This window comes from Paramisgurnus dabryanus, chromosome 19 (assembly GCF_030506205.2).
Source record: "Paramisgurnus dabryanus chromosome 19, PD_genome_1.1, whole genome shotgun sequence".
NCBI classification, from domain to species: Eukaryota; Metazoa; Chordata; class Actinopteri; order Cypriniformes; family Cobitidae; genus Paramisgurnus; species Paramisgurnus dabryanus.
Window position 1 is genome coordinate 7,501,056 of NC_133355.1, and position 18,153 is coordinate 7,519,208.

Sequence of the window (18,153 nt, forward strand, 5' to 3'; positions counted from 1 at the left end):
AAAATATTATTTCTAAATGCAAATAAAAAAAAATAGTTTTTTTATATTTGTCCTCTGACATATGCATACAGCTATGTTTTCTAAATAATCTTTAACAAATGATGTAAAAAAAATCATATTACACTAAACTAGATGATTATATTTTATTCTACATTTTTTATGAATACATTTATATTTTAATTAAAAAAATACTAGTTATGACACAGACCGGTTACACCACATTGTCAATTTTGCAATTTACTGCATTAAAAAAAAATTGATTGCAGATCTTCTGAACAGTGAATTAGAAGTGTGCTTCTCTGCAAACAGTTGGATCTGTATGTATTAACATTTATCAAATGTGGAAACGTTGTACTGTGTGTTATATAAAGATTGTACTAAAATATAAAATCTTGTTAATGGAAGATAGTGAGGAATGTTGGACAGGACTGTAGAAAATAAAAGCCTCTTACATTCAAAGAGTTTACATTCTTACATCTGTTTACTTTTATATTGTAGCGGTTTGTAAGCAGGCAAGGTGATTATATAAAATGCTTGTAAATGTGTTCTAGGTTTCAATATTCAATCAAATTAAATGATAAAATAGAAATTATATTGGATATCATTCAGTTTAATTCATAATGTCATTGTTAAATGCAATAAAATTCTGCATTGTTTCAAAGAACTTGAAAGAGAAAATACAAAAACAGACAAATATTAGAATACAAGGTATATAAAGATGGTCTTATCTTATTAAGGCTCTGTTTTATAGATTTAGTGTAAATATTACATTCAAACATTATATTTTAGGTTAATAATTAGGCTTTTGGTGTATGTGTATGTGTAAATTAGCCATTTAAACTCTTATTTGCATATATATTTCTGTTTGTAAAATATTTCATTGTTGACCTACAGTGCACTGATAAAATGTTGACAATAAAACAATTATAGTTTTATTACACAACAGGGCAATGTGTAACCTAACATTAAGCCAGTCCTCAAACCTGTCTATATGACACTACCCAGTTTACCTATATGATGTGATAATTAGCTAAACAGCTCCGGCTTTTTAAAGACCAGCAAGAAAATACCCGGAGCAAACATCATGGATCGTCTGCTGAAGAGATGTCGAATCAAGAGCAGCTTGCTCAGAGAGTGTCTGGCTGAATGTTTTGGAGTCTATGTTGTAATAGTAAGTAGCAATGCTCTTCATAACTATTACTGCATGCTAACCTTGGGTTGTTTGTCATATAGACCACTTGCTATTAACCAAGATTAATCTTATACTTTAAAAAGTGCTATTTCAATCAACTCTGTGTTAAAACGAGTGTAGGTTTTGCTTTTCAGAGAGTTTTATTATTTTGTACATTTCACTCATGTTTTGTAAAGGCACTTCTTCTCAATTGGAAAACACATGACAAGGGTACGTGAGACAATACATGCTTAACCTCCGCCTAATCTCCTTAATCGTTTCAATGTATATATAAATATATCTCCCAAGGGTTTTTCCCTCCTAGGACTTTTTTTACTTCCCCGGCTAAGCCTGGGGTTTTTTTCTCCTAGGGGGTTTTTCAACCCGGGGAGTCAGCCTTCTTGGGCTTAACTTAGCACCCTCTTCTTTAGGTTACATTAGCAATACGCACGCTTATAATGTTGATTCATAGCCGCAGCAAATTTAGCTGCTTGTACTATCGTGTATTATGTTGTGCTATCTGTCGTTTTTCTGTGCTTTCCACTGCTTCTATTATTAATGTAAAGCTGCTTTGAAACAATCACCAATTGTGAAAAGCGCTATATAAATAAAATTGAATTGAGTTGAATGTCTCCTGTTTTGCAATATTTTGGGTGTATTGTATTGCATGTGACTTCCATGGATATACAAATATACAGAGATTATATTTACAGTTTTATCAGCAATCTATCTCAAGCTTGAAGACTTTGAACTGACAGAATGAAGATGAGCCATAAACATGACTTTATTACAGACACCAAACATCTGCAAAAAAATCTAATCTGATGTGTAAGTGGTGATATGTTTACAGTAGTTTTTCTCATATTTTTTCCCTCTCACTATATACACAAAGCTCTTTGGCTGTGGATCTGTTGCTCAGGTGACAACATCTCAAAACACAAAAGGTGAATACCTGTCAATCAATCTTGGATTTGCACTGGGCACCGTTTTTGGGATCTATGTGGCAAAGGGGGTATCAGGTATGAAAATCTGACTTTTTACAACCAGTATGTTAACTCTTTCCCCGCCAATATTTTTTTTAAAAAGTTGCCAGCAAGCGCCAGCATTTGAATAATTTTCACAAAGGTGTAATGCCTTCCAGAAAATGTTTTTCTTTAAATATCACATATATCAAATCAATGAACAGACCCTCTGCTTTCAAACAAAAAAAGTTTCATCCTACCTTCATTTGTTCTCTTTTTATCACCTCTCAAATATGTGTAGGTTTCTTCAAAAGCGATCCTAAAACATACAGAGTTGTTTCTCTTTTACGTGAAGCGTTACTTCCGGGTTGTATAAGTTGCGGAAGTGCGCCACCTGGTGTATAATAGCGGTATTGCGGAAAGCCGGAAATTCTCGTAATAGAGACAGAGCGCCGCGCGTCATAACCTGAAAACCACGCCCACCGGGGGGGAAAACAATCCAACCGTCTCCATTGACTTTGTATTGCGAGAGGCTGCCTCCTTGTCATTTCTGGCTTATAACAAAAAACAGAATAATGCCTAAAAGCTGCTGTGTGACAATATGTACAGCTAACAAGCCAAATAACCCAGAAATAAGTTTTTATAAGCTGTCGAGCCGTAAAACACAGCTTTTAAGGAGAATAAAGTGGATCGCCGACTACGTTTCCCCCTAGTGGACGCAGTTCTACTAATAGAAGTACTATGAAAAGTTGCCTGTTTCCACTTTTGTTTCTTTAAACGCTCGTTTTATGAGGTCGACAGCTTAAAAAAAACTTATTTCTGTGTTTTTTGGCTTTTTAGCTGTACACCTTGTCACACAGCAGCTTTTATGTATTATTCTGTTTTTAATTTTAATCTGTAAATAAGTTTTTATAAGCTGTCGACCCCAAAAACGAGCGTTTAAAGACACAAAAGTGGAAAACAGGCAACTTTTCATAGTACTCCTATTAGTAGAACTGCGTCCACTAGGGGGAAACGTAGTCGGCGATCCACTTTATTCTCCTTAAAAGCTGGGTTTTAGGGCTCGACAGCTTATAAAAACTTATTTCTGGGTTCTTTGGCTTGTTAGCTGTACATATTGTCACACAGCAGCTTTTAGGCATTATTCTGTTTTTTGTTATAAGCCAGAAATGACAAGGAGGCAGCCTCTCGCAATACAAAGTCAATGGAGACGGTTGGATTGTTTTCCCCCCCGGTGGGCGTGGTTTTCAAATTTGCATATCGGCGCTCTGTCTCTATTGGCAGGGAAGCGTATTCTCTTAATTGACGAGATAACTCGTCAATAGCGGGGAAAGAGTTAAGTTTGGGCTCTAGCATATTTAATGTTTTCTATTATCTGCAGTAATTTTGAGAACAGAAGTGTCTGTTTGTACCCTTTATGCTATGTGTGTGTGTGTTTCACCTGTGTAAGGAGCTCACCTGAACCCAGCTGTGTCTCTGAGTCTGTGTTTCCTGGGCAGATTCTCCTGGACAAGACTTCCATTCTATGTATTTTCACAGATTTTGGGTTCATTTCTGGCTGCAGCGACTGTTGCTCTTCAGTACTACGGTAAGCCATAAGAACATCTGCCAACTTTGGACTCTTGGTCTACCTGGGATGGCGTTATAAAAACTTCTTCTCTTTAGATCTGACTAGTCAAATGAGATCTTATCTAGAATCATCATATTTAAAGGAAAACACCACCGTTTTACAATATTTTACTAAGTTCCTACCTCAACTTAAATGAATGAATACATACGTATCTTTTTTGTATGTTTACAGATGCTATAATGCATTTCAGTGGAGGACATCTCACAGTTGATGGTGCCACAGCCACGGCAGGCATCTTCTCAACCTACCCAGCAGACTACCTAAGTATATGGGGTGGAGTAGTAGACCAGGTTAATATTAATATTCTTATTCAGTAAATTCTCTGCAATATCTTTCATACTCTTATGCAGATATTTATATGAAGAGTTTTGCATCAGGGTACCAGCAACCATGAGATATCTGCCATTCCTATCAGCAATAACATCGGTAGATGAAAACTGAACTCTTTTGTTTATTAAAATGACGACTCCCCTAGCTTTGGAATTAAAGTTTGAATGGAATACTTGACCAACCCAAGGGCAATGTAACCTACAATGATCTTTGACACGGAGGTGAGTCTCCTGCAAAAATACTAAATCAGAGTTTAAACGTTTCAAGTGAGTAAAAACCTTAGATCTCTTAACAGGATTACCCATACCTCTGATATTCCAACTGATGAATCTGAGTGGTGTGCCTGACCCAGCAATGCTGGGATCTATATTGCCATTAACCATTTGAATAAAACACTTTTTTTTTTTTGAAAATGGTCAAATAGAGCCGAGGTGGGACACCCTCCCCTCCCAACAAACCCCTTAACATAAATACACCCAAAGTCCCCATATAACCAAAGAACAAAGGAGACAGCAGTGTTTCCCACATAAACAAAAGGTTGTTCAAAATAGCTTTGAACAACCCGGAGACCATGCAGAACAAACACAAGAGGGAAAAAGAGAAAGGAAAAAAAAAACTCTTGCCGATCTGGACACTAAGCATATGCGCGTGAATACAATAAAACACATGAAAATAAAGATGTAACAATTAACAATAGGCACTCAGACCTGTGCAAATAGATGCAGAAAACATAAAATGAGGTAGTCCGGATTAGACCTGCTATAACCACGCAATGGTGAAACCTACTAGGCCTGAAGCAAAAAAAAAAGAAAAAAAAAGAAAAGTGCAGCAGGCCAGAAAACCGCTTAATACTGGACAAATAAAGAACTAAGTGAATTTACAACCTCTATAATAAAAGACAGATCCGAAAAGCTATCGAGGCTCAACCAGGAATCAAAGTTTTAACAAAATCACTGGCTTCCTCCGCAGAAATGAAGTCCTTCTCAACCCCGTTGTAAGTAATGCGAAGTCGCGCTGGATAAAACAGACCGTATCGAACACCGTCAATGCTCCGGAGTTGGCGTCTGACCTCGTTAAACGCAGCCCGAGCCCGAGCTATCTTGGCAGTGAGGTCAGGGAACAGTGAGATGTTCATACCTCTGACTTTAATCTGTCGGAGCTCTCTAGCGCGGCGCAAAATGTCAACACAGTCACTTTGATAATGAAATCTGCACACAATGACTCGTGGACGATCACCGGGCTTGGGTTTGGGTTGGAGGGACCGGTGGGACCGGTCCAAAAGCGGCTCATTTTCCAGACTGAACGCTTCCTTCAGTAAGGCGGCTACAGCAGCAGTAGTACAGGTGTCAGGACCCTCGGGTACTCCCACTATCCTAATGTTATTACGCCGTGATCTGGACTCCAAGTCTTCACATTTATTTTCTAACCTGGCTACGTTAGCTGTGAGGCGCTCGATAGTAGTTTTCATCCCGGCGATGTCATCAGAGCATTCGGTGAGTGCGTGCTCCATCTCACCGACCGTACCTTTTAGCTTGGACATGGTAGCATCGGTAGCTGCTTTATCATTCGCCAGCTGGGATTTCACCGCTTGCAGGTCGTGCTTAATAGTAGGCAAAACATCGCCGAGTGTATCCTGAAGCTCCTTTTTAAAAATATCGGCAATATCTTTCCTCACCGAGGCCAACAACTCAAGCTTGAGTGCAGCGATATCCAGGTTAGCGTGCGTCGGGGCGGCCTCGACCTCAGAGGCAACAGATGACCCACTTGAGGGTGTGGTCGCAATTTGAGTACTGGGCCGCAGTTGTGTCTGAATAGTTTTACGAGTTTTAGAGTTCTTTCCAGCCATCTTACGCAGTTGGAGTTAGACTTCTAAGCAAAGTAAAAAATACTGCGGAGTAAGATTATACAAAATATGTTGCAAAAGCGCTAAATAATTACGATATTAACCGAAATCGGCAAGAGCTTCCAAACTCACGTCCTACTCCATTAAAGCTCCGCAGCGCCCCCCTATATGAAGAGTTTTGTTCCAAAACGCAATAAACGGCATAAAAAATTAGTTATCACTAAAATTATTATTATTAAATTAAAATGATTAAAAAGTAAATTCTTAATTTTACACAAAATCCGATATCTGGCGTGTAATTCTGTCATCTTTTCTCCCTTTTTACCCAAAACGCAATAAACGCCAGTCCTCCTTCTCTGCAGAATGCAATAAATCCGCTCAACAAGTCAAAGCGCACCATTCCACGCATTGTAAACAACAATGGCGACGCGTTGAATACACACAGAATCCTTGTTTTCCTCATCTACTTTGTACTTCGTGATCAACAAACAAACAAACCAAAACAAAATGATACTTTTGATGGAATGGATAAACATGTGGTGGTTTTCTGTGGCGGGGGAAGAAACGTAAGCTACTTGGGCACTCGTGCGACGGAAAAATGCCGGCTGTTGCTTGTTCTCACACAGCATGAAGCTTCTGTCAGGCTAAAGGCCGTTTCACACGGTACGCGGCAACCGCGAGTGTTTAGTTCTTTTTCAATAGGAGATGTGCGGAAAGCGGCAAAACGGGGGCGGTTACAGAGGTGAAGCGGAGTTGGTCCACACGCCTTGCTCGTGCACCCAAAATTCTGTTCCTTTTCCGGACATGGTACTTCATGACAGGCGCCGTTGAAGATAATCATATTTGCACTAAATGCTGCACAAAACGCTTCCAATACAAGAGAAAAGCTGAAGCCGCGCTGCGATTTTGCCGCTTACCGCGTACCGTGTGAAACGGCCATAACACATTGACCCCAGTGGATCTTATGAAAAACTTTCCATTATTTTACTTGAAGTCAATGAAAATCAAGCAGGACCAAAACATTTTACAGCTAATCGCTGTCAAAAAAGTTCAGCGACAACGTCTCAAGGATGACAGCAGCAATGACAGTTGCTTAAATTAAGTATTAGGACCTTTTTAAAGGGAACCATCCCAATGATAGCTTTTGTACCATTGTTTAGCAAGTGATTTCCTTTAGCTCAGTTGTAATAAATCTGTTAATATACTCTCAGTATTAATAATTTTTTATGTGCAGATCATTGGCACAGCGTCTCTTCTGGTGTGTGTTCTTGCACTGGGAGATCCCAATAACACACCAGCACCTGCCGGTCTAGAACCTGTTCTGGTTGGAGCAGTTGTCATGACGATTGGAGTCTCGATGGGGTCTAACTCTGGATATGCCATCAACCCAGCACGAGACTTCGGACCAAGACTCTTCTCCTACATTGCAGGCTGGGGTGATGAGGTCTTCAGGTTAGTAGTGGCAGTTTCCCAGACAGGGTTTAGGGTTAATCCAGGACTAGGACATTCATGTTTTTACAAACATGCAGTTCCTTAGAAAAAAACATTACGGATGTGCATTTTGAGACAAAACAATGGCACTGATATATGTGAAGATTCGTCAGTGCAAGATGTTTTTAAATAAGGCAGCTTATTCATTTTAGTCTTGGACTAGGATAAGACCTGCCTGGGAAACCACCTCATAGTGAGCTCTATAATACAATTTTCATGTATACTGCATATGTTTAGTATGTTTATTAAGCTGTTTGAATGTTAAAGGTTCCGTTCTTTCTGTGTTTTTGAAGCTTTGATTTTGTTTACAGTGAGCAATATAACATGTGTTCACATTTCACGTGTAAAAAAACGCATTATTTTTCACACAATTTACTTATGTCTATAGCGCCGCTTTCACTGTCCTAAAAACGGGCTGATGTCTTCCTTGTTCTATGAAGTCCCTCCTTCAGAAATACGTATCGAGTTCTGATTGTGTAGTTTGTTTAGTGTATTGTAATTCGACCGCAGCTTAGTTTGCCGTTAGCTTAGCTGGCGACTGATGTATTCCTGTGGGCGGAGTTTAGTCAGTGAACTTTGAGCTTTATCATTTTACAGGTATTATTTATGCTATTATAGCAACTTTACACTCTAAGTAAAGTTAAAAAAATGGGATCAGGAAGAATGGGACCTTTAAATAAATCATCCTATATAATGTAAAGAACATTCTGTGAAAGTAATATAACCCTGATATCTTTAATACTGACTGAGTATGGTCATGTCAAAGACTAAAATCAAACTTTAATGCTTTGATTAGATTAGGAAACTTTAGTCTGGATTTCACAAACTCTCTTTGTGTTTGTCAGGGCTGGAAATGGGTGGTGGTGGATACCATTGGTGGCGACGTGTACTGGTGGTCTTATTGGCTCATTGCTTTATGAGTTGCTGATTGGAGTGCATCATTCGAACAGAGATACTGAAAACCATACAACAGAAATCCAAACTTTGGAGATAGACATGAACATTGACACTATTAAAAACAACAAGACTGAAAATACTGTATTAAAGACTTTAGCTTGAATATTTAATTAGTTGCATTCAACAGTTGCCATCATTGCTACATATTTTGCAGTTTTTACTAGAAGGGATACAGCACATGCCAAAATCTCAGGAGACGTTGGGTTTAGGGTCAGGATGAAAACAGTGGTTCTGTCTAGATGGGATACAGCTATGGCATAAATCCCATAAAAACGTTGGGTTTAGGGTTAGGCGTGGGATTAGGATAAAAAGAGTGCTCATCAGAGATTTCGGCATTTGCTATATCCCTTCTAGCTTCAACCTTGACTAATGCTTGGGAATTCCCAGAATGCACTCGGGCATGAATGATTACTGCGTATGTACTGACAGAATGAAACAGAAAGGACACAGTTTTCTGTACCGTACCAATTAACTGTTTTATTTATTTAGAAAGAAGGGCAAGAGAAAAGACACAGAACGTACGGCAGTGAAACAGGCAGTTCATCACAGAATAGCAGATGGCCGTCTAGTGACTATGTATGGAACATATACATATATTACTGGAGGGATATAAATTCACACTCACACGTTTGATCCACATGATCACAATATTTTTAAGAAATGGTTTTCAACAAGCACAGTTCGTTTTTATAGAAAAGACTCTTTATCAAAGAAAAACAACACAAACGACATTCATATTTGTACATAATTCGTAAACCGCACAAGCAATCCTTCACACTCGACGTCTACTTTAATTCCCAAGTCGTAAAAATACATCAGGCTCCTTGTCCGAAAACAAAAACTTTCACTACTATCAGTATTTCAATGTAGACAAGGAAAAATGCAAATACAAAGACTTATTCACATTTTTAATGCAACATATCATGGATGCACTGCTATTATACACATAAAAATGTGAGCAGGTGTATCTGTGATTGAAATGCATCCTTATATTGACCCTTTTCAAAACAATCCATCAATAATCTTTGACCTCATATACATCTGTTGTATAACGTATAGGTTCCCAACCACTTGCTTTATTATTCTCAATGATTATCAAAAGACATGAATGTTTGGTATAAATAAATATCAGTACTACAATGTCTGTACAATAGTTACATTTAAAAGTCAGTGTTTTCCTTTTTTGTTTCCTTAAAAAAAAACCTTCACTAGCACCTTTTTTGCATTAATGCTCCGTGGATTCGAGCTCACCGGTACGAACCCTGTGCGAGATGCAATTTGACCTTATGTAAATTCATTGACAAAGGCTGGAGAAAGTAGGAACAGAGGACGTGACTGGAGAATTAATTTGTAATTTGGAAGACAGGTCAGATGAGAATCTATTTTTACATTACAATCAAATTTTTATGAATCCTCTCATTGGATGATCTGCACAAAGCCTCGTCCTGTTCATAAGTTTTCGCTTTTGCACTAGGGTTTATCGGTCCTGTGTGCCGCAATGAAAGCCATACCGTGCGTGCGGAAGTGCGTGTTCAGGTCCGATGCCTTATCGAAACGTCTACCGCACACTCTGCAGCTGGCCCCTCCCTCCCCCTCCTCGCCCGCTTTAGGCGAAGAGGGCGAGCCATCCTGCGGCATCCCACTGGGCGAAGCGTTTTCACCACGCTGACCTTGGCGTAAACGATGCGTGATGAATTTGTGACGGCTGAGGGAGCCGGCCGAGGCGAAGCAAGCTCCGCACTGCAAGCACTGCTGAGGTGCATTCTCTGCGTCGCAGTGGATGGGAATGTGGTGCTGAAATTCATCCCAGTCCTGGGTGGTGTAGCCGCAGGGTGTGCAGCGGTACGTGCCGTCATCCTCTTCCTGCTGCTCGACAGGTCGATTCTCAGATGCTCTAGTTCTTTTCGCCGGACCGGAAGAATCATCTCCCGCAACGTTATCGGTGTCGGCCCCTCCTCCTCCTCCTGGTGGTGCCCCGCCCTCATTGTCGAGCTCGGAAGAACTGCCCGCCCCCTCACTCGGAGCTGAACGCTTCCTGGTGTTTGGAGCACTCTGACAGTAGAGATTGAAATTAATATTTAGATTATGAAACCGTTTTAAAATCTTAAAGCTGTACACGGTGTCCAAACTGACCTGTCGGTCTGTCGACTGTCGAGTTTTGACGCCGTGTCTGACCCGCAAGTGCTTCTCCAAAATTAGCCGACTGCTAAATGTTCGCTTGCCCTCTGAGCAGTGCCTGAGAAAAATTGATCAATTTAAAGGGACATTTAACTTTTAAAAAAATATAAACATTTGATTCTTACCGTTTTGAAATCCATTCAGCTCATCTCCAGGTGTGGCGCTAGCACTTTTAGCATAGCTTAGCACAATTCATTGAATCCGTTTAGACCATTAGCATCGCGCTAAAAAAATAACAAAAGAGTTTGGATATTTTTCCTTTTTAAACTTCACTCTTTGGTAGTTACATCGTATACTAAGAACGACGGAAAATTTAAAGTTGCGATTTTCTAGACCGATATGGCTAGGAACTATACTCTCATTCTGGGCGTAATAATCAAGGACTTTGCTGCCGTAACATGGCTGCAGCAGGCATAGTGATATTACGCACTGCCCGAAAATAGTTCCCTGATATTGAAAGTAACCAAGGGGACTATTTTCGGGCAGTGCATAACATCACTCCTTGATTATTGCGCCAGAATGAGAGTATAGTTCCTAGCCATATCTGCCTAGAAAATAACAACTTTAATTTTACGTCAGTCTTAGTACACAATGTAACTACAGAAGAGTCAAGTTTTAAATAGGAAAAATATCCAAACTCGTTGCTTATTTTTTAGTGCGATGCTAATGGTCTAATCAGATTCAATGGATTATGCTAAGCTATGCTAAAAGTATTACCGCCAGACCCAGAGATCAGCTGAACGGATTCCAAAACGATAAGAATCAAATGTTTAACTCTAGGGGAGCTGGAATGTACCTTTAATGGGAACTAATAAACATTTTCTTAAGACTGAAGGTACGTTAATATTCTTGACTCACGGGCAGTTGAAGACTCTCTTCACACCTTCGTGTATTACGCGGACATGCCGACGCAAACTGTTAGCTGTAGTGAATGAACGTTCACACAATTTGCATGGGAAGTTCTTTATTACCTAAAGAGACAAGCAAGAACAAAAAAGTCGTAAGCATATTTTTCATTATTTGAACACATAATGTTAAGATAAAAAAAGTAATCATTTAAATACCTTATCATGTTCTTCCTTCATGTGATTAATGTAATCTTCTCTGTCTGCATAGCGTTTCTTACACTCCCTGCACCTCCACTCCAAACTCCCACTCTCTGGAGAACTGGGTTGCTCTTCTTCGTCATTCTCCTCCTCCTCGTCTTCCTCTTCCCTTTCTTCGCCTTCCTGTTCTCTTTCCCCCTCCTCCTCCTCACCTTCCTCTTCCTCCTCTCCCTGTCCCTGGCTCAATTCATCAGAAGTGTTTTCTGTTGATTTGGGTTTCGAGGTGGAGTTGCTAACAGGGGCGGAGGCAGGAGATGTGGTGGTGGGTGGAGTATCAGCTTTGGCTAACAGGCCTCTGTGAACAGTCTGACAGGAAACATCACATCTAGTTGAAAAGTATGTCTGACAGCTTATGTTTCAATTCAGGTTGATGTGAGTCTTGTATTTGGTTAGAGCTTTAGACAAGGTGCCACAGAAGGCACTTTGGAAAGGCCAAACCAAACATTTTAATGTATGCCTTTATTGACACCACATTCTTTTGGGTAAGTGCAAAGAATGGGTAACACAAAAGGCAAGAAATTGGTGAGAATAATTAATAAAACCTTTATTTTTAAAATGTAACCTTGGACCACAAAACCAGTCTTAAGAGCACATGTATATTTATAGCAAAAGCCAAAAATACATTGTATGGGTCAAAATTATACATTTTTCTTTTATGGCAAAATTCATTAAGATTTTATGTAAACATCAAGTTCCATAGATATATTTTGTAATTTCCTACACAAATATATCAAAGCTTTTATTTTTGTGAGTGGATGCAGTTGCTAAGGACTTGACTTGACATTTGGACTTCACTTTAAATAAAAATTTCTCAATTTTTAGATTTTTTTGGGGGCTCAAATGCCAAATATTGTTATATCCTAACAAACAATACATCAATAGAAAGCTTATTTATTCAGCTTATGTATACATCCCAATAAAAAAATTGACCCAAATGATTGGTTTTGTGGTTCAGGGTCACAAATGAACAACAGATTTTACCTTGATGTGTTCCATCATGGAGCCTTTCTGGGCATAGAGTTTGGTGCAGTCTGGACATTTGAACACATGCACCTTTTGTTTTGCAAGGTGAGTGTCAAAATGCATATACAACAGAGGCTTCTGGGTAAACACAGTGTCACACATGACACATTTGTAGATCATCCTATGAAAACACAACATCTTTTAGTCATTCCATGTCAACATACTTTTAAATCCACGTCACGTGTCAGTTTTGTGATTGGTCAACGTACTTGGCCTGTGCGGCTGTTAGGGTGGGATGCTGGGAAGTGATGTGCCCCTGGGCGCTCTGGGCAGATTTGAAGGCCATCGGGCAATTGGGACACTTGTGGAAGACCTCACAATGTGCAGTCTGAATGTGGGACTTGATAGAATTCAGACCTCCAAACACAACCTGACAACTGGAACACCTGAATAAAAGAAGGCGATTTGACTAAATGAGAAATTGCATTCATTTTTATACAGAAAATCTCACTGTTTTTGAATTACATACCAATGTTTGAAAACATATGCACTACACAAACAAAAACATGACAGTTATAACAAAAGTTTTAGGAACCTGTAACCGATGCGCCTTGCAAAGTGCAGACAGGATTCTTCCAAATGGGTTTGAAAGGTGGCCTGGCGGGCAGTACCACCACACTCCGGACACACGTGAGGAGCGCGATGCTTATGGACGCGCTGATGGGCCGACACGCTGCACCAGTTAGGCAGCATCATAGGCGGAGAGCAAAGCATACAGGTCTGGAAAAAAACATTAAAGGTAAAGACGAGGTCAGTGCAACTTAGTACGTAAAGCAATTTCTAAGTGATTTTGACGGACTTGCTTATAGTAGATATAAGGCATGTTTTATGAAACAAGCAGAACAGATTTCGGATTTCAGATTCATTTTTTTCTAATAAATTGCTGCATTCAATGACAATTTATGCAAGAATAGATTTATGAACAATGTACAAAAGCACCTGATTTTTAATTTCTAAGTTGATTTGGATAAAAATGTGAATGATTTTCTAGCTAACCTTAGCTATTATTTCCCAACAAATTTCTAATTATAGCGTGAAATGATTAAGTAAAAACCTGAAATACGGACTTGACCACCACAAAATCATTTTTGTTGAGTATTGCATTAAATGTACTATTGGTTACGTACCGAGTTAGGAGTAGCTCTGATTTGTTGAAAATGAGTCACTAATTCAGCCTTGCTTGAAAACTGAGCTTGGCATTCGGGACATTTGAAGTTGTTATACTGCAGGGCCTCGCCTTTCTTGCAGGGTAGAGGCATTAGGGCCTGGGGACTCTGGGGCCCACGGCGAGCAGGAGTGGGCTGGGACGAAGTCGTGCCGGGAGAGGGGGAGTCTTTCAGTGGACTGGAAGTGGACGGTACAGTGGTTGTTCCTGTTGGAGCGTTCGAGGACGGCTGAGGTGGAGAAGAGAGCGAGGGAGAGAGCACACCTAGAGAAAAAAAAAACACTTTTAAGTAAAACTCTATTGTGCCTATAGGAAATAATGAATAATAACTGTATAACTACTAACCAATAGGAGTAGTGTCTTGTTGGCCGATCATCTGTTCCACTGTAACCGGTCTCATCACCAGATGTGAGCATTGCATGACCAGACCCCTTTCCTTGTGTTCCCGAGCGTGTAGCAGCAGACTGCATTTATTGAAGAACGCCAGGCGTTTTGCGCAGTGATTGCACGTGACTTCTATTCTCAAAGAGCGACGGTCATAGTGTCGTGCCAAGCTTCGCTCCAGAGCGAAGGAATCGCCACATTCCAGGCACCTGTAGCCAGCAGCAGGCATAGGGAGACCCCACTCAGAAGGCGGTGGGGTGGAAAGGTCCGGGCGGTAGCTGGGAAGCAAGTTCTTGCTATTAAGGATCTTGTTGAAGGCTTCAACGAGACTCGACTGGCTACGGGAGATAACAGCACCGGTGCTGTTGACAATAGAGGCTGGTTTACACGGTACGTGAACATTAGCGGTACCCCCATTAGCAGTTTTAGCGACCGCGGGGCGCACGCTTATTCCGCCAACAGCAGGCGTGACCGGGAGAGTGGTGGCTTTTGTGATGCTGACTGCTGTGGCGGAGACTTTTGTTTTATCGGATTGCGCTGCCATTTTGTTTTGAACTTTGCTAGCTGCAGCTAACATGGCACTGCTGGCTTCTAATGTGGAAACCGGTATAGTTTTTACCACTTGACCGGCAATGGCATCGTTTTTTCTGGCTCCTTTGGCGGGGACTGCTCGGCCTGTCTGGGATTTTAATGCGTCTGTGCCTTTTCCTGTATTGGCGTTACCTCCCTTGCCTGCTACTCTGGTAACTGTTCGTGTGATGCCTCCTGTTGATGTTTTGATGGTCTTAATACGGACTTTAAGAGGCCTGGAGGGGGCATTACCACCAGTTGCGGCTTTACCGCCTGCGCTGCTGGCCGATGAGCCGGTGTTTTCTGGAAGAGACTGTGCAATGTTGTCTACCTCCATTTTCTCTCCATCCCTTTTCCCATTGTCCTTACCATCTATTTTATTCATATCCTGTCCATTTTCTGTTGACACTTCCATCTCTTCTTCTTCATCCTTGGGTTCTCGAAGATCAACAGATGGTGATGAAGCTACCGCTGGGCTGCTAGATCTTTTAGTAACAGCTGACGTTGGCATAGAGGACTTGGGAATCTCTGGCTCGGGGCTTTCCGGTGAGTCTCGTTCTTCGATGACATGCTCTGGATTGCGTTCCTCCTGGGGTAAACTCTTTCCAGGTCCTGCAGAAAGCCAGTTCTGTTGAGCCCGGGGTGAGGCAGGTGACGCTAGGGGGATGTCACCTGGTTTGGGGAAAGCACTGGAGGATATGGACGTTGAGGAGGGCAGAGATGGAGATTGTGAACTTTCAGGTGGAGACCTCAACCGGCGTGACAGTTTTGGAGGGGTGGGAGAGTCTGGACTTTCGTGGATGACCAGAGATCCTCCTGAATCAGGATCTGAATCCTCATCATCTGAATCTACACGTCTGTAAGCAGATGAACCAAGACGTGGCGTACCGTTAAACGGTTCCGGTAGAGAAGTAGCTAGTGGTGAAGAAGCAACAGCCCCAGAAACACGAGAACCGACCGAAGGAGACGACGATGATGGTGAGGATGATGAAGCTGTGGAGGGAGTAGAAAGAAGTGGTTTAGGTGGAGGAAAGAACGGAGATGCTGCTCCACTAGGAACAGCAGGGGCTTTTGCCTTATCTGCAGCTTCTAGGTTAATCTCCTGCTGCATATGTTGCTGTTGTAAAAGTTGCATTTTTCGAGCCCTTCCAACCGAATCTCCAGCTCCTTGTGCCATCAATGGCTTAAGCTTATTAAAAATGTTGCTGCCCTGTTTAGAGGTGCTAGATGATCCATGGACAGGCCCTGTGGGCTCTGGAACCATCTTTGAGCTGCATATGGGCCACTGCTCCCCATTAGGCTGGCAACGGCCCTGAGACATATGTACAGACCCACCTGATGACACAAATCCATTATGGTTGAGCGGTTCAGGTACCGTGCCGTCACCACCATCGAAAGGCTCGGGACGAACCCGGTTCTTCACAATCACGCTAACAATCGAAGGATCGCCCTGAGAATCCGTGGAGGGGCTTGGAGATCTAAGGGCAGAGTTTCCACCACCTGAACCATCACCAGACTTTATAAGTGACCCTCCGCCTGCTCCCTGATGTCCCTCGACCTCATCTGGGGCCGACTGGATAGCCTCCTTGGCATCAATGTCAGGAATATCAAACGCTGCCAACAGGTCATCGAAATCGGGGGTTTTCATGTCCCCCATACCGGGAAAGTGGACTCAATCCTAGAACATACATGAATTAAATGTCAGAGGGAAGTGTGTGCTAAAGAATTCCTAAATGGTATTTTATTCAGACTGGACATATTAAAGGGCTCATCTCTTAAAAAAAATTAATAATAATAATATTAGCCAAAGCCTTTATGACACAATCATGTATCATAATTAGCTGTTTTTTTTGCCAGTATTTATTGGAAGAAAGCAATATTAAGGGAAGAGGATAGTCAACATATCATAAAAAAAGGGTTTTTGCCCATGATATATTATGACACGCCCCTTTTGGTCAACCCCCCCAAATGAAATCATAATCATGTTTATAGATACTAGAAAGCTTAAAGTATAGAAACTCCTAGACAAAAAAAAGGCACATCATGTTTTGTATATGATTGTACAATTTCTCACAACATAAACATAATTTTCATAATGCACTTTTAAAAATCAATTTGCTAACATTGTAAGACAATATGCAAACTGTTTGGTGGTGAGATACTTATAAACTATAAATCTCATTTTTATTTTGAAAGACAACAGCATTAAAACTAATAAATAAAAACAAAATTACGTGTTTCACATCGTGCCACCGAAAATGACAGAGATCGGCTTTTGTTAGCTTTGGCTAACAGGCACGTACAATCTCAGTGTTACCTTAGCATTGGTGACAACCCAGACACACAGCAATGTTTCCTGTATAAATCATACATCGTTTAAACATACATAAGGTAATATTATACGCTAACGTTGATTTTTTAGTTTAACAATGCCTTTATTACGGGCAACAGTGAGGCACGATACTGTTTAGCACGCTACAGCTGCTATATCAACAAGAGAACCAAAACAACCCCTTTAGATTAAATGAACACATTAAACCAATGAACAACAAGTGACATCTTAAGAAAGATATAGATTCAACAACACAAAACACAGGTTATTGTTGTATATTTGATCAAAATAAACGCCTTAGAACGGTTAAAAGCTGCAGCTGACCTGGCTAGCTACGAATAGTGAAAGGAATCGAAAAGCTAATCTTTAAATTAAAGGGCTACTGTCACATGTGGTGACTTAAATGTGGTTTTGGTGCAAAAAGGCTGATAAACACACAGGCAGTGGGATGATAAATATATGCATATTGTGTATTCTTAGGTTTGTTCAATCATGACGGCAGGGTCCGTGTTGCCTCGTCGCGAGGGTCATTTAAGCGCAGGCCACTGGATGTGTACGCCAGAATTTACCTGCTTATGTTTCTACTCGCATGGATGCCACATCATACCTTTATGATCATGCATTTCTGTATACACATGTATTGTGTTCGCATCGTGTATTTTCATGCACGGGCAGTTTTTTGTTTACCTGTATATTTGAGATTCCCGACTATCCTCGCTCCAGATGAAGCGCCCTTACTTCCCGTCATCGATCGAGTACGGGCAGGTCTAGGCAGATAACAACGATAATAGTCAAGAGGAAAATTAGTTTGCGTCTTTTCTGGTTATAGTTACATATTTGCATGCCTTGTGCTGGTGGCAGATAACATTTTCGTAATTTATTAAAGAATAATTTTTAACATTATTAAGTTATTTTTACAGAGGTATTGCTTTGTGTATTTATATCCTGACAGGATCTCATTTTCACTGTCCTTAGGTTGATTTGGTTTAGGCCTTTATTAGAGGATTCGTT

The 18,153-nt window shown here is 40.7% G+C and overlaps 2 protein-coding genes and 1 non-coding gene across 4 annotated transcripts; 1 reads left to right on the forward strand and 2 right to left on the reverse strand.

Annotated features, from left to right (window-relative positions):
• Nucleotides 1–989: 989 nt before the first annotated feature.
• aqp10b (aquaporin 10b) lies at nt 990–8,486 on the forward strand. Its single transcript, XM_065287435.2, has 6 exons — nt 990–1,171; nt 2,064–2,190; nt 3,584–3,721; nt 3,935–4,053; nt 7,171–7,388; nt 8,273–8,486. Exons 1-6 carry the CDS (start codon nt 1,085–1,087, stop codon nt 8,484–8,486), a joined length of 903 nt encoding a protein of 300 aa, XP_065143507.1. The 5' UTR covers nt 990–1,084.
• Nucleotides 8,487–8,834: 348 nt separating this feature from the next.
• znf687b (zinc finger protein 687b) lies at nt 8,835–17,913 on the reverse strand. 2 transcript variants are annotated; one of them, XM_065287423.1, is made up of 11 exons: nt 17,830–17,913; nt 16,146–16,488; nt 14,202–15,803; nt 13,819–14,120; nt 13,227–13,411; nt 12,901–13,077; nt 12,650–12,812; nt 11,627–11,974; nt 11,421–11,533; nt 10,518–10,620; nt 8,835–10,436 (listed from the first exon to the last, which is right to left on the reverse strand). In XM_065287423.1, exons 2-11 carry the CDS (start codon nt 16,465–16,467, stop codon nt 9,855–9,857), a joined length of 3,897 nt encoding a protein of 1,298 aa, XP_065143495.1. In that variant the 5' UTR covers nt 16,468–16,488; nt 17,830–17,913; the 3' UTR covers nt 8,835–9,854. The 2 variants fall into 2 exon arrangements, with proteins under 2 accessions (XP_065143495.1, XP_065143487.1); XM_065287415.1 differs by having other exon boundaries at nt 14,202–16,488.
• Nucleotides 12,046–12,182, reverse strand: LOC135786108 (small nucleolar RNA SNORA13). Its single transcript, XR_010546860.1, has one exon. It is a non-coding gene; the product is annotated as a small nucleolar RNA SNORA13 (small nucleolar RNA).
• Nucleotides 17,914–18,153: the final 240 nt, after the last annotated feature.